This window comes from Gopherus flavomarginatus, chromosome 4 (genome assembly GCF_025201925.1).
Source record: "Gopherus flavomarginatus isolate rGopFla2 chromosome 4, rGopFla2.mat.asm, whole genome shotgun sequence".
Classification (NCBI taxonomy): domain Eukaryota; kingdom Metazoa; phylum Chordata; order Testudines; family Testudinidae; genus Gopherus; species Gopherus flavomarginatus.
In genome coordinates this window covers 198,995,175-199,012,040 of record NC_066620.1, presented here as the reverse complement: position 1 = coordinate 199,012,040, position 16,866 = coordinate 198,995,175, and the positions used below count along the sequence as shown (strand labels likewise).

The window sequence follows — 16,866 nt, the reverse complement described above, 5'->3', positions numbered from 1 at the left end:
AAATATGATGAGTAATATTCTTTTATTTATCCTTTGGCCCAACCACATCTCTTACATACACCTTTTCTTCATCTCTTCCCTGACTCTCCCTTGCATGTCTAATCACTGAATAATAGAAGTGTAGGACTGGAAGGGACCTCAACAGGTCATGTAGTCCAGTCCCCTGCACTCAAGGCAAGGCTAAGTAATAAACTTCAGGTTTTTCACCCTTCCCTTGAGTGCCTTGCATTTTGTCTCCTGCCATGTAAATATGCTAGGACTAGAGTTTTCTACTCTATTCTATGTAGCTTCTTTTACCATCCTCATCACCTAAGTCCGAGAGTGTCTTCCACTACAGAATTAAGTGATGTAGCTAATACCTGTCACATGTAGTTTGTACTTTCTCTGGCCTGGTCTACACTACACGTTTATACCAAATTTAGCAGTGTTAAACCAATTTTACGCTGCACCCGTCCACACAACGAAGCCCTTTATATCAATATAAAGAGCTCTTAAAACTGATTTCTGTACTCCTCCTCGACGAGGGGAGTAGCGCTGAAATCGGTATTGCCATGTCGGATTAGGGTTAGTGTGGCCGCAATTAGACGGTATTGGCTTCTGGGAGCTATCCCTCAGTGCACCTTTGTGACCGCTCTGGAAAGCCATCTGAACTCGGATGCACTGGCCAGGTAGACAGGAAAATCCCTGCGAAGTTTTGAATTTCATTTCCTGTTTGGCCAGCATGGAGAGCTCACCAGCACAGGTGACCACGCAGAGCTCATCAGCACAGGTAACAATGCAGTCTCCTGAGAATCGAAAAAGAGCTCCAGCATGGACTGCACGGGAGGTACTGGATCTGATCGCTCTATGGGGAGAGGATTCTGTGCTAACAGAACGCCGTTCCAAAAGACGAAATGAAAAAACATTTGAAAAAATTTCCAAGGCCATGATGCAGAGAGGCCACACTAGGGACTCAGTACAGTGCCGTGTGAAAGTTAAGGAGCTCAGACAAGTCTACCAAAAAACCAAAGAAGCAAATGGAAAGTCCGGGGGAGGGCCCAAAACATGCCGCTTCTATGCTGAGCTGCATGCAATTCTAGGGGGGTCCGCCACCACTACCCCATCCCTGTCCATGGATTCGGAGGTGGGGGTGGTAATCGCAGCCATGGCTGAGGATTCTGCGGATGGGGAACATGAGGAGGAAGAGGAGGATTAGCTTGCAGAGAGCACACAGCACTCCATTTTCCCCAACAGCCAGGAGCTTTTTCTCACCCTGACGGAATTACCCTCCCAGCCCTCCCAAGCAACTATCCCAGAAAATGAAGCCATGGAAGGGACCTTTGGTGAGTGTACCTTGTAAATATAAGACATGGTTTAAAAGCAAGCATTTTTTAATGATTAATTTGCCCTGAGGACTTGGGATGCATTCACGGCCAGTACAGTTACTGTAAAAGTCTGTTAACATGTCTGGGGATGGAGCAGAAATCCTCCAGGGACATCTCCATGAAGCTCTCCTGGAGGCACTCCAAAAGCCTTTGCAGACGGTTTCTGGGCAGTGCTGCTTTATTCCGTCCTCCATGGTAAGACACTTGACCACGCCATGCATGTAGCAAGTAATCTGGTATCATTGAATGACAAAGCCTAGCTGCGTATGGTCCCGGTGATTGCTGGCATTCAAGCAACATCCATTCTTTATCTCGCTGTGTTAGCCTCAGGAGAGTGATATCATTCATGGTATCCTGGTTGAAATTCAGTAATTTAAGTAAGGGGACAGAGATGGCCATTCCTACTGGGCTGTTTGCCTGTGGCTTAAAATAAATCCTTCCCTGGGGGGAAGGGGAGATGCGATTGGCACTGAGCTTTTCCGCGTTTGGCTAGCAGGGATCTTTCCTGCTACCAGCCATGCAGTTATGGGGAGGGAAAGGGGGGTGTTTAGCAGTGATCTTCCACGATACCAGCCACGGGGTGGTTTCTACTGCTGCACGTTAACAGGAAAGAAGCAGCACTCAACGGGCTTTGCTTGCTATTTGGGTAAGGAGGGCGCTGGATAGATGAAGGCTGCAGAAGACGAAAGACAATGGCTTACCATGGCTGCATGCAAGCTGAATTCTACTGCCCGGACCTGTGTCTGTGATCTGCAACACCAAAGCCGCAGGCACTCAATATTAAGAAGCAAAATGCAACCTTGTAGTGAAAACACATGTGCTATCTAAGGTGAATAGTGTTGTTCACCATGAAAGAGTATGACCATTGTTCTCTAAAATGTATCTTTTTAAATACTTCTCTCCATTTTTTCCCTCCCTCATGGAGCTGCAAATTTTTCAAGCCTCCCTGCTCTGTCCCGAAGGCTATCTCAGATAAGGCGGCGGAAACAAAAGACGAGGGAAGAAATGTTTTTGGAAATCATGGAAGTGACCCGCAATGAAAGAGCTCATCTGAATGAGTGGAAGGACGTGGTAGCAAAGTACAGGAAAGATGCCAGTGATCGTGAGGACAGGAGGGACCAACGTGAGGACAGGAGAGATGCTCAAGATGAGAGGAGAGATGCTCGAGATGAGAGATGGAGGCAGAAAGATCAGCGGTGGCGGGATGCAACTCTGGGGCTGCTGAGTGATCAAACTGACATGCTCTGGCGTATGGTGGAGCTTCAGGAACGGCAGCAGGATCACAGAGTGCCGCTGCAGCCCCTGTATCACCACCTTCCCCCCTCACCATGTTCCTTAGCCTCCTCACCCACCAGAGGAGTAAGAATTTGTGGGTGTAGGCTCCATGCACCTGCCCACTCCACCCCAGTGGACAGCCCAACCAAAAGGCTCTCATTATTATGAAATTTTTTTAGTGGCCTTTTCCTTCCCTACTATTCTCCTCCCAAACCCCACCCGGGCTACCTTGTCAGTTCTCTCCCTCTTTTTATAATTAAGTAATAAAGAATACATGATTTTTAAATGAGACTGACTTTATTTCCTTAGAAAGCAAGCTGTGATCGAAGGGGAGGGGTGTGGCTTACAGGGAATGAGTCAATCAAGGGGGCGGGGTTCATCAAGGAGGAACAAACACAACAGTCACACTGTACCCTGGCCAGTGATGAAACTGGTTTTCAAAGCTTCTCTAATGCGCACCGCTTCTTGGTGTGCTCTTCTAATCGCCCTGGTGTCTGACTGTGCGTAATCAGCGGCAAGGTGATTTGCCTCACTCTCCCACCCTGCCATAAAGGTCTCCCCCTTACTCTCACAGAGATTGTGGAGCACACAGCAAGCAGCAATAACAGTGGGGACATTGGTTTGGCTGAGGTCTGAGTGAGTCAGTAATGTGCACCAGCGTGCATTTAAATGGCCAAATGCACATTCTACCGCCATTCTGCACTTGTTCAGCCTGTAGTTGAACAGTTCCTGACTATTGTCCAGGCTGCCTGTATATGGCTTCATGAACCATGGCATCAAGGGATAGGCTGGGTCCCCCAGGATAACGACAGGCATTTCAACATCCCCAACTGTTATTTTCTGGTCTGGGAAGTAATTCCCTTGCCATAGCTGTTTAAACAGAGTAGTGTTCCTGAAGACCCGAGCGTCATGAACCCTTCCCGACCATCCCACGTGGATGTTGGTGAAACGTCCCTTGTGATCCACCAGTGCTTGCAGCACCATGGAAAAGTACCCCTTGCGGTTTATGTACTGGGTGCCCTGGTGCTCCGGTGCCAAGATAGGGATATGGGTTCCATCTATCGCCCCACCACAGTTAGGGAATCCCATTGCAGCAAAGCCATCCACTATGACCTGCACATTTCCCAGAGTCACAACCTTTCATAGCAGCAGCTTAGTGATTGCTTTGGCTACTTGCATCACAGCAGCTCCCACAGTAGATTTGCCCACTCCAAATTGATTCCCGACTGACCGGTAGCTGTCTGGCGTTGCAAGCTTCCAGAGGGCTATTGTCACTCGCTTCTCAACTGTGAGGGCTGCTCTCATCTTTGTATTCTGGTGCTTCAGGGCAGGGGAAAACAAGTCACAAAGTTCCATGAAAGTGCCCTTACGCATGTGAAAGTTTCACAGCCACCGGGAATCATCCCACAGCTGCAACACTATGTGGTCCCACAAGTCTGTGCTTGTTTCCCGGGCCCAAAATCAGCGTTCAATGGCTAGAACCTGCCCCATTACCAGCAGGATCTCCAAAGTGCAAGGGCCCACAATTTGACAGAATTCTGTGTCCATGTCCTCATCACTCTCATCGCTGCTCTGCCATAGCCGCTGCCTCCTTGCCTGGCTTTACAGGTCCCGGTTCAGGATTGTCTGCACGAGAATGTGCGAGGTGTTTAAAATGTCCGTGATTGCTGTCTTGAGCTCAGCAGGGTCCATGCTTGCTGTGGAATGGCGTCTGCACAGTTCACCCAGGAAAAAAGTCATGAAACGGTTGACTGCTGCTGCTTTCACGGAGGGAGCGATGAGGCTGTACCTAGACGCACCAACAGCAATGTTTTTTGCCCCATCAGGCACTGGGATCTCAACCCAGCATTCCAATGGACGGGGGAGACTGCGGGAACTATGAGATAGCTACCCACAGTGCAAGGCTCAGGAAATCGATGCTAGCCTCGGTACATGGACGCATACCGCTAAATTAATGTGCTTAGTGTGGCCGCGTGCACTCGACTTTATACAATCTGTTTAAAAAAAAAGGTTTCTGTAAAATCGAAATAATCCCATAGTGTAGACATACCCTCTCATGCTCTTGCAGGAGATGGCCTGCGGGGCATCTTACAACAACGACGTCTTTCTCAGACTTTTTACCAAGTGTGGGGAAGGAGGGGATGATAGGATGGGAAGCAGAGCATGGCATTGGGACTGATTTTTCAAGTCTCTATTTTGATTTCTTTATGTGTTTTGCAATATGAATTTGTGGTTTAAAATTACGTAATGCTCCTGTAGTGCTGGATTGGTGTAACATTAGATCATGATGATAGAGCCTGGATAGGTAGATCTGCATACAGTGAAATAAAGAAATAGTATTTCTATTAATATATAAGGTGGAACCAGAGAAGCTATGGTAGTTATATCTGTAATAGATCTCTTTCTAAATGCTTTCTTTAAAATCATATGCTTTTGAGACTGCACCCAAAGTGAAGAATATGATGATCCTAATAACAACAGTAGGTCAATTCTTACTATATTCAAATTACGTTGTACATATTTTAAACTGCATATGTTGCATATACTATCAACTACTGCATATATCTGAATAAAGTAAAATATATTTCCATAAAACAAATATATGGAAAATAATAGCTTTTACTATGGGCAGCTGGAAATCCTGTTTCCAGTGAACACACCTGATGCATTTATATAACTTCTTGGCTGTCTACACTTATGCCCACCTATTAAGATGTGATCCTGGTGCCTGTTCTTGAGTTGGTCAGACATTTACCTTAGGGCATAAATGCCAGGGAGTGATGGGTTTAGATGGACAACCTGTATAACAGTGACATGCCTTCTCTCTTGAAATACCAACACTGCTTATGCAGCATGGCACTGAATTAAATCAGGATAAACTGTAGTGCCTGATCTCCTCTGATCTTAACAGGCACACTACAGTATATGTGCCACATTGCATTAAATTTCAAACAATCTTTTTTTAAAAAAAGAAGTAGGTAATTCACCATCAAAAGAACAGGATGAGTTAACTCTGGCTGAAGCCTATCTCTATTATTTTGATGTTTTGTAAATCTTCATCTTACATTTCCACTAGCCTAATTCTCATCCGAAGCCTTTTCCATCATAGACTTTCAAACTGATGGACACATCTTACTTAATTTTCAAAGGGTCATTGCAGGTAGTGAGGTGTGTATTCAGGCCAATGAAACTTCAAATCATCCCATGGGTTGCAAATGCTTCTGGCCTCCCTAAAGATAAGAAGCGAAAGCTCAGCTGCATGATTCTCTTAGAACATTCTTCAGTCTTGCCGAACATTCCTGCTTGAATGGATTCATGGAGATGTTAGAAATTAACACCAGTGGGGAAAACTCTGTGAAAAAAGTTCAGTCATTAAATAATTTTCAGTGCTGGAAAAGGAAATGGTCCACCACCTGAATTTCTATTTATCTGTCTATGTATGTACCTAGCCTTGAAACAAGACTGTGTCTGAATTCCCCTACATTTCTCTCAGAGTTCCCAGTTCTGTACCTCTATGCATGTGGAATTCCTCATGACCTCTGTGGAAGTTCCAGGCATGAAGAGACACATTAGTTGTACAGAAACAAGTAGGATAGGTCCTAAGAAATATACTGATACCTATATTCTAGTATCTAAAAGTCACAGATGTTCCATCCTCTGAATCCCCATGGATTTTACCTTCCTTCGGGGGTACAGAAACCCAGACTCCTCAACACACTGGCTCAGTTCAACTGCCCTGGTGTCACTTTCCTCCTCCACTGCAGCATCAGCCACTAACTCCGCTGCATAGTATCGCCACTTCCTGCTGTCCTCCAACCAGCCTCTCTCCTATGTCAATAAGGAACCTTCCCAACATAGGTGCCGACTCCATGGCTGCTCCGGGACTCAAGTACCCACCAAAAAAGGGGATGCTCAGCACCCACAGGACTGGATTAATCTGTTGTGGGCCCCAGTGCCTGGACCGTGGCCATGCCCCCACTCTACTCATGCTTCACCCCGAGGTCCCACTCACCACTCACCTGGGGAGGAGGGGCAGAGAGGAGCACCCACCAGCAATACCAAAAATCAGCACTTGTACTCCCCAAGACATTCTACTAGTCCCCAGAGCAAAGGGTGCTTTTCCAACTTCTCCAGAATCTGCTTCCACTATGAAGGAACAGGAAGTTGCATCTTATACAAACCTCCTCTTAGGTCTTCTAGTCTATCCCTCAGTCCATACAAGATTATTCCCCATAAACATAGTCCAGTTTAGTTTTTAATTGTACCAAGTGCTTCCCCTGGGGAACTGTTCAGCAGTCCCGTGGAAATCACTGTTGGGAGATTTTTTTTTCAGGATATTGAACCTTAGTTTACCCTTACTTTAATTTCATCCTAGTTCTCCTGTCACCTAAAACAACTCCTCCCCATTTTTGGTGTTTACTCTCTTCAGATATATTGGCTGTTCTTCAAACCCATCCTTCCCTTCAGTTATTGCTTAGCTAAGCTGAGTTCAATGGGACAGCTCACTGTGGAAAGTAAAGCATGTGAGTGCTTGTTTGATAGAGGCCTAATTAAACAAAATCTAGGAAGGTTATTACTATTATAGCGTTATTATAACAACTATTATTTACTTGTATTATAGTAGTGCCCAGAGGCCACACAGAAATTAAAGCTCCATTGTGGTAGGTGCTGAATAAGCTTGTAGTTGATGACAGTCTCTGTGCTAAAGATCTTGCTATCTAAAAAATGTTTTCAGTCTACTAACTATCTTGGGAAAAATTAGCATTTATCACTTTCTGCACCAAAATCCCAGCTGGCATCTGTCTTCTCCACCCCACTTCACATCTTGTAATTTAGAAACAGTCCTGACTACTGACTGAGAAAAATACTAGATTGAATTATTGCCTTAATCAGTCATTTTAGGGCACACTTAAGAGTTTTTCCTGTCAGGAAATGGTAAAGACTGTGTCAGATTTAAAAATCATATCAATTACCTGTTAAACAACAGTGAGGCTGATGGAAATCATGCAGACATTGCAGAAATATCTGAAATTATCCAAATTCAGTCAAGTGAAAGTAACTGTAGGTGATTTGCCCACTTAGCTAGATCAGTGATCTTTGACTTTCTATGCTCTAGAGCCCCTTAGAAATCTTAATGAATATCCATATTTTTGCTTTAACAAAATATAATATTTTTAGTAAAATCTGTACCCATAATCTCCCTTCCATCTCCTAGGAGACACTAGGAATATAAGAACCATCATGGGCCATCAAGTCTAATGTCTAGCTTCCTGTAGTGACTGATACCTATTATTTAAGAGGAAAGAGTTCACCTTTGTCCACATACACCTTTCTAATAATGTGCAGGAAAATTCCTTTACAACCTCTATGGCAGTAAGTTTGAAGCCCCAAAGCATGAGATTTGATTACCCTCAGTCTGCTCAACAACAAATGATTTTAATAGTCATAACATAATCCAGTCCTTTAAAACAAAACAAAACTTGACCATAGTGTTTGACTGGATGACTTCCTGCTACAGTGAATTGCTCATTGATTATACTTGAACTGAAGTAGCATATCCTTTTATTTGATCTAAATTTAACAGCCATTGGTTTCCCTGTGAAACTCCTTATTCTTGTATCATGAGAGAGTATGAAAAGGGAGAACTGAACTCTGCATTTTGAATCCCTTTGTTGAGCCTCATCTAGTTCTTTTTATTTGTCAGGCAGGGCTGGCTCCAGCTTTTCTGCCACCCCAAGTGGCAAAAAAAAAAAAAGAAAAAAGAAGACAACGAGCGGCGACACTTCGGCGGCAGCTAAATCGTGCCACTTCTTCAGCAGCAGTTCGGCGGTGGGTCCTCCTTCTCTTCCTCTTCTGCAGCAATTTGGCAGCAGCTCAAAGAGGAAGAGAGGGAATGAGGGACCCACCGCCAAATTGTCACCAAAGACCCAGACTTGCCGCCCCGGTACCAAACTGAGTGCCTCCCCTTGGAATTGGCCACCCCAAGCACCTGCTTCCTACGCTGGTGCCTGGAGCCTGGAGCCAGCCCTGTTGTCAGGTCTTCTTTCATCCTACCAAGGATGAAATCCCTAACTTTGGTGCCCAGACCTTCTTTATAGGTTTATTAATTTATTAATTATTATTATTATTACTGTAATACCTTGGAGGCCCAGCCATTGAGAATGACCCCATTGTGCTAGGCGATGCACAAATATGGAACAAACTGATGGTTCCCTGCCCCCAAAGAGTTAACAGTCTAAGATGACAGATGGATATGGACAGACCAATGGAAGAGTACAGGAAACAATGAAACAATATTGGTCAGCATGACAAGCAGCGGCCTCAGTACACCAGCACTCTAACTGCTGTCAAGTTTTTTGTAGGCCTCATGGCAAAGAAGGCTTGGGCTTTCCTTCAGGGTGAACATAGATGAAATACAGTGAAGGAAACTACATTAATGCCACAGCATGGTTAAGATTCTGTATCATGGCTCAAAGCACTAACTTTTATACCTTCTTATGGCTGAGTTCAAGTCTCTGTGGCACACATAATTGGAATAGAAGCCCAACACTGTAAGGCACAGTCATCCCTGTGCCGATGCAGGTGCCAGTGCTGGCTCAGAAATGAGGTAGTTTGCAGCGCCCTATTCAGCAGCTGTGGGGACTTCAGCCTACTTCAGAGGCTCCTTTGGGGCTTTGCAGGACCACAGCTTAACTGGAGTGCATGACAACTCCGGTCACCCACCTTGTGCCCAGGTCTCCTGCAGAGGCAGCACGGAGGTCTCCCGGCACTGGGATACACCAGATACACCAGTGGTATATACCAGCTATGATGATTCAAGGGGGCCTTACAGCAATGTTGAATAGGGCCCTGTAAAATCTGGTCTAGCAGTGACAGGCACCATATAAGAACCAAGGTTATATAAGAAATGAAATTATATGCGAGACAAGACTATCTAGTGCACATCGTGAATAGCAAGAAGTGAACACTGGAAGATACAAGGCCAGCTCCTCAGATGGTGAAAATTAGCATAACTCCATTGACTTGGGCTCCATTGATTGAGGAGCTGGTCAATGTGAACAGTCAATGAACAATCCGTAGACTAAAATGTCTTTTGCATTAACTGTCAAACACTTTTCAATAGCAGACAAGTTAACGAAAAGCAAAATCCGTCTGCTGATAATTCACAAACAGAAAAAAGAGCTCAATGTGTCAAGTGAGTGATTCTTTATCACTAGTTCACCCAGCTCTAATAACTACCTCACAAAGATGTTGTGAGGATTAATTAGTTAATATTTGTAAAGTGTTGTGAGAATGAAGATTGTTAGATCAGCGCTAAATGTTTTATTTACATGATTTCACACAGTAGCCTGTCAGACTCCCATGGGGTTTGGCGTATCCCTGTGTTTGCAGGTTCCCACTTCAAGTTTAATCAGGACAAACCCCACTTTTATCAAGACATAATGTATTTTTATTGCACCAGCAGCACAAATGCATCCTACAATGTGTAAATTAAGTGATTACTTTCTGTACATCTCACTCTCCAGAAAAAAAACCTATCATAAATTGGGACCCTTTGAAAGCATTGCCAAATGTAAATTTAGACTTCAGCCTATGAGCTCCTGTCAAAAATGTATCCACAGCCTCATTTGTCAGGTACTGTTATTGATTTTATAATGTGTAATGTTTTTCTTATTGAAAAAGTGTTCCCAGGCCTGAGCTTATTAACACAAGGTTGATTACTCTTTGGGGGGAAGCAAACAGTTCTGTCATTTATTTAAGATGATAAGTGCAGGAAAATCATGGGCATTATATACACATTCAGTGAATGAAAATTATGGTTACTGATTAAATAATATGAGGCTTGAAAATTAAAGTATAGTACAATGCTTCCTCTTTATGAAGCTCCTAGATGTAAGCTATATGAGTTACTGAACTTTGAAGAGGACATTTTACCTGTACATTATATAATTATTAGTTCCATTTTATTTCTCTCATGTTTATGGCTAATGAAGTTTGTATGAAATTATAATCTTTGCATTTCATGTTCCTGCAGTTTATGTACCAGCTGAAGATATAATTCTCTGATTGTGATACAGTATTATGATCTTTCCCATAGCAATCTGTTCTAATACATATGCACCACACCACAGGAATACGACTTCTGGTAGAGACTAGCTCAAAAAAGAGCAGATGACCTTGTCAGAAACAAAAGTTGAGATTTATAAAGCTAAATAAGGGTTTTAGATATATAACTCACGTTAGTTTCTCGAAGTCCCATAACTGGCTTTGGAAATTTCAATTAAATATAATATTTTCATTCAAATATCCTGACTAATAAAGAAAGAGGCAAGCAATACCATCTCTGACCCCCAGAAAAGGTATAGGGCCTGTTCCACCAGTACTGCTTGTGGTTTTATATCGGTGTAAAATCAGTGATGTTACAGTGGCATCAAACTGGAGTAACACACTGATAAATCAAGCCCCAAGACATATACATCAAAATTCTGGTCCCATTGCAGACAGTGGCAAGCCACCCATTCACTTCAATAGGGTCAGGATTTCACCCATGGATGAATTTATTTTCCTACAGAATTGTTTTCTACCAGGCATCAGCAACGGTGCTGGGTTTTGTGGTCCCACACTATACAAGTGAAAATTCAGATACAGGAGCTGCTCCATGTCTTTCCATAGAAGCTGCCTCATTTGCACATGCTATAGTTCAGCAGGAAGTGTGGGAAGAGAAATTCCTCTTACACAGTGTAAAAATGTCAGTATTCCTTGATGCAAAGTTTATAGGTTGAGTTTTTCGGAATATTCCCACATCTCCACTCTGCTGAAGTCCATTATAAACTTTCTTCATTAACACATTTTGTGCATATGGTTCGGCTTTCTAAACGTTACCTATACTCTGTCCATACTGTCACTTGTTCAGGGGTGTGGTCTTTCCTTAGTTCCCACTGGAGTCAATGGAAATGTCCTTTGCTATCAATAGATGCAGAATCACGCCAACATATCGCAATGTTGGTATTGGCTGGAAAGATAGGCTCCTTAAAACTAGAGAAGCACTTTCCAGTTTCCTTTCCCTTTCAATAACTCAGAGTTTATGTCTCCTTTGGAGACTAGAGATGAGCAGGAAACATTTATTTAACTTTGCAAATAGTTTGTGTGAGTTTGAAAATGTTTACAATCCCAAACCCAGACAAAAAGGCAAAATCTCAAAAATCTTCACAAACCAAAAAATAGATTTTTTTTGTCTGAGTCAATAGATACATCAAGGCTGCCCAGAGGATTCAGGGGGCCTGGGGCAAAGCAATTTCAGGGGCCCCTTCCATAAAAAAAAAGTTGCAATACTATAGAATACTATATTCTCATGGGGGCCTCTGTGGGGCCCAGCGCCTGGGGCAAATTGCCCCACTTGCCCCCCACCCCGAGGCAGCCCTGAGACACATTTCAATTTCAATTTTGCTTTAGTTTTGACCTTTTCTCTTTCTTTACAACTTTTATTTCAGTCTAATTAGTTTACATTTCTAAACCAAATGCCGGTCTGAACCAGACAAACTGCCAGGGTAATCTTGACAAAGTGAATCTGATTCAGCTACCCAGGCAGAAAGACTCCTAGAAAGTGACTGCAGAGATAGCCCTGGCATAAGAAGGTACTGCTGACATTTTCCCCTTTGAGATGGCTTTGGGAAGAATTTATTCTCAGGTGCATTGGAATGTGTATTTTCCTTTTGATTCCCTATTGGAGGAGACATAATAATCCTGCAAAGGGCAAGGTCCCCCTTTCAAGGACTAAGAGAGTGGGGCCTGAACATAAGCCACTGGCCAGAGACGACTTGTGCCTGCTGATAGTGGGGGGGCACAACCCCAGAACAGCTTGAGTCATCCCCCCCACCCCGCAAGTAGCACCCTGCCTTCCTCCCCACAACTTACTGGAAAGCAGCAGCCCCTCTCTGCAGCTTCCATCTGTTCCTCCTGCCTCTGCCTCTCCCTGCCAGGTGCAGCTCCCGGGCTCAGCTGCCCCATAGGCAAGGGGCCTGGATGCACCATGTGACCAAGCAATCTGGGGTAGCACATGACCCCTATCTACCCCCCTCCATGCATCACCTTTGCCAGTGTAGATAACTGGGCATGTCTAGGGCCTCCCACTCTCTGGGAGAAAAACCTAAGGGGACTTTTTTACAGAGATTTAACAGCAGATGGTGGCAGAGCTGAAATTAGCTGTTGTCTTACACCCTTGTAATGAACTTCTATTTTTCAGGGATGAACAACAACAAGAGCAGACAACTCTGTCAGCGGCAACAGAGGACAGTGGATATGGGTGCTGTCAGGCTTATTCTGGAATTCACTTAGGGTCCAGCATTCCCTCCTGAGCCTTCAGCCTTTTCTGCCATTTGAGTGGGATCTATGCTTATATGCTTAGCCTCCAGACCTCCCCCGGGGTCCACTTGATTTTTAATTATCTTTCAAATCTCCATTCCATATGCAGTTTGCTCTCTCAGAAATCTAGAGTAAAGCCTACTCCTTGTTTTCCATCCAATTCTCTCATAGTCTTCTCTCACAATTATTATTCTATAATCCCTTTTCTTTCTCCATTTTAATCTTTTTCTATAGTCAGTTTATTTCAGAATTAGGATCCTTATCCTTTGATCTATTCATTAGCAGTTTAACCTTACACTTTCCCCCCTGCTTTCTAGTGAAGTTATTACTGAGGATTCCTTAAATGGGGGGTGAAAACAGTAGAGCGTGGCCTTCATATCACAAAATAAGGATTTATAAAGGGGGAGTATTGGGAAGGGGTCTCCCCATGGGACACCTAGTGGGAAAAGAAATAGTGCAGTTTGGAAATGGATTAGAAAGCTAGACGGAGAAGGGATGCTAGGTCATTTGGGAGCCTTGCAGCTAGTAGGTATAAAGGCAATATATTGATGTTATGCAGCTAGTAGGTATAAAGGCAATAAAGTCAGTCCACATGCAGAGAATGAAAAAAGTTGAACAAGTCAAAATAAGTGCATGACAGGGCAACAGAGAGGCAAAGTTAGGCTGGTAGATTAGACAGCCCCATCAACAGCCGACATCTGGCCACACCAGATACTCAAGAGTTATAGTTATTTTGCTTTTCTTTGTTCTCTTTTAGGTACAATCTCTGGCCTCTGGTCTTTCTTGTTTAGATAGGAAGGGTGGTGTAAGGGGATAGAGCACTGTAGTGGCATTCAGTAGATCTAGGTTAAATTCTTGCTTCAGCCACAGACTTCCTGTGTAACTTTGGGCAAGTGCCCCTGTGTCTCGGCTCTTGAACTGTAATAGGGAGGTAATACTTTCCTAGCTTATAGGGGTATTGTGAGGACAAATACATCAATGATTGGGAGGTGCTGTGGTGATAGGGGCCATGTAAGTAGGTAGTTAGGATTGCTTATGTTTTCGCCTATGCATAGCTGTGTGTATAGCATTCAAAATCATTTTTAAGGTAATACTAAAATACAAAAGAACAAAAAGGAAAGTAGCAATAAATAGATAAGTATGAGAGTAATAGCTTCTTAGGAGTCTCTGCAGTCTGTCGCGTAAATAAAAAATACATAGACATCTGTAAAGGATGTCTAGTACATACGGTGACCCATTTTCAAAATGTGCTTACTCTGCACATGAAACAATGCATTCTCTTGCATTTTTCTGCACCATCATCACTTGAAAAATCACTAGAAGCAACATGCACAAACCTCACCACTTGCTTACACAAATCAAGTGGAAATAGATTTTGCCCATGCTGAGTTTGCCAGTTGCACGCATCATTGATAGCAGACCAAAGTTTCTCCTCCCTTGGTTTTCACACCTCAACTGCTAGAACAGGGCCTCATCCTCCCTGATTGAACTAACCTCATTATCTCTAGCTTGCCTGCTTATATATACCTGCCCCTGGAAATTTCCACTACATGCATCTGACGAAGTGGGTATTCACCCACGAAAGCTCATGCTCCAAAACGTCTGTTAGTCTATAAGGTGCCACAGGATTCTTTGCTGCTTTTACAGACCAAAGTTGTGCATCCAAATATGAACACATGCAAATGAAGGCCAGGCTGAGGTCTCTTTCAAAGTTCTGCCCTACAAAGTGCCATTTGAAAAAAAAGTGTTATATGACAGGGCTTACAAACACATATGTGCCTTTTACACTAACTCTTTACATTCTTACTTGTCCTCTCTAAAAAACCCACAAAAATCATTTGTGCACACAAATCTAATCCAATAAAAAGATGTTGTTTCCAGAAATGACAATCCTTAAAAAATGAAAACAATTAAAGTCAGTCATCTCCCCTTGAAATTACATCAGCAAATTTTAAGCAAAATTTGTGGTGGATATACACTGGATTTCATTGCATCTAACTTAGTTTAAATCATCACACCCAGTTTTAAGGGTCCTATTTGTTCATCTATCTGAGTACTTCTATAGCTCCCTTCAATGTAGTATCTAAAGCCCTTATATTGCAATGAACTCTGTGCAGATGCATAGATCCCCTTGCATGGAATGTACTGCAGGATTGGCACCTTAGTGCTGAATATTGTCTATGGAGTGATAGCCCTCTAGAAGCAGTTGGTCAAATCATAGTAACGACACTTAAACTGCACAGTGGTATTTTGTATTTATATTATACTACCATGCTATAAAATATACAGTATATATGCACTCAAGGGAATAGGAAAAGATCATCTGCATTCTAGCCTTTTACCAGGTTTGCTGTTTTAAAATAAGATGACTTCTCTATTTACTTTTTAATTATCAACTCTGTACAAAATGGCTTTTTAATCTTGAATGTCATGACATTCTTTTGATTGTTCTGATGTTACATTCACTCCAGTAAAGATAAAATAAGTATAATTAATAAAAAGCCAGCATTCTGTGAACTCAAAGCCTACAAGATAGGTTTTTGTAAAATGAGCCCTTTAGAATTCCCAATAATATCAAAGAAAACACAAATGATAGAACAATAGAGTGGGACAATTCATTTCATTTATTTGTATGGTGCAACTATTGATGTCAGGTCAAACCATAAAGTCCTTGCATACTAGTTTGCTTAAACCTTCCTTGACAAACTCCAATTCTCTGCAGTGGGAGTTCTGTCAGAGTAAGGAGTGTGGATTTGGCCTCACATGGTATGCTTCAGATGCCTTACTTCAGTCATTCTCTGGGATGTTTTCCACTAGCATCTCACATGTGGGCCCAGAGCCTACAATTAGACCCAGAGGGCGAGGGCCCACTGACATTAGTGGAGCTCTCTGTGGGGGCAAGGGTCTGTGAGCATGGGTCTGACAGAAGAATTGGGGCTCTAACTTTGAAAAGAGGATTCTCTGCAGTGATCGTAATACTCCAGTCTGAGTTGATCCATTCTTTGATGAAGGAGCTTTTTGGTCAAAAAAAGGGTGTGTGTGTGAATGTTTTCAATAAGTGAAAACACAATTTTGTATCTTTCAAACTCAAGTTTGTTGCCAAAAAAAGAGGGCTTTAATGGCTTAGCTTCTTCTAGTGTACTGAATTTAAGGGCGCTTGTCTTATCTGCTGAGAGAATCTCAGGAATCAGGTTAGAGGCTAGGGCAGCTGTGACATTGTTCTAATGAATATACTCCTTAGGTGTAGGCTCTGTTGTATAACCTATTGGTAATTGTCTGGCTTCCAGAAATTATCTGACAGACTGACTTCTTTGAAAATGTTCTCTTTTTGATTTCCAAATTCCTGAGTATGAACACCTTTTTTTCCCCAACTGTTCATATTTGTTCCCTAAATCCCTGTGACCTAGAAACTTTTTCTTATGTTAGGAGAGTGCATTTCTTATGCTTCAGTTGCTTGAGACAGCATTCTTCTTACTGTAACTGGTTATACCCAGGGAAAAAAGCAAACCTGAAAATGCATATATTAAATGGTTTCATCTACTTATTTGCTAATAAGATATTTGTCTACCTGCAAGATCATAGGGATTAAAGAAGTCACACATAAAATGCTTTTGTCTGTGCATGTGTGTGTGTGTGTGTGTGTGTGTGTGTGTGTATGCGAGAGCGATAGATTTTGAAGACAAAATAGTCAGAGCTATCAGAGTTTTCTAATGCTGTCCATCACCACAGTATCAGAGCTATATTCCTGTCAAATGTCTGAGTAACTCTCATCAGTGCTCATGGGAGTGATGCGTGTGAATCCAGAGAATGCCTTTTCTCACAGCAGGAGAGTAGTTAACATATATATTTTAAGGGAATTTAATTC

General features: G+C 42.8%; 1 protein-coding gene across 1 annotated transcript; it reads left to right on the top strand.

Moving 5' to 3' along the window:
* The first annotated feature begins 1,104 nt into the window (after nucleotides 1-1,104).
* LOC127050124 (uncharacterized) lies at nucleotides 1,105-12,974 on the top strand. Its single transcript, XM_050951651.1, has 4 exons — nucleotides 1,105-1,322; nucleotides 2,290-2,733; nucleotides 9,763-9,834; nucleotides 12,883-12,974. Exons 1-4 carry the CDS (start codon nucleotides 1,307-1,309, stop codon nucleotides 12,972-12,974), a joined length of 624 nt encoding a protein of 207 aa, XP_050807608.1. The 5' UTR covers nucleotides 1,105-1,306.
* The last annotated feature ends 3,892 nt before the right edge of the window (nucleotides 12,975-16,866 follow it).

What these genes read in the sequence shown, in the direction of transcription:
- LOC127050124 (XM_050951651.1), top strand. An exon ending in CACCAGAGGAGTAAGAATTT is followed by an intron (nt 2,734 to 9,762) that starts GTGGGTGTAGGC and finishes ACTTTTCAATAG; the next exon opens with CAGACAAGTTAACGAAAAGC. An exon ending in AAAAGAGCTCAATGTGTCAA is followed by an intron (nt 9,835 to 12,882) that starts GTGAGTGATTCT and finishes TCTATTTTTCAG; the next exon opens with GGATGAACAACAACAAGAGC.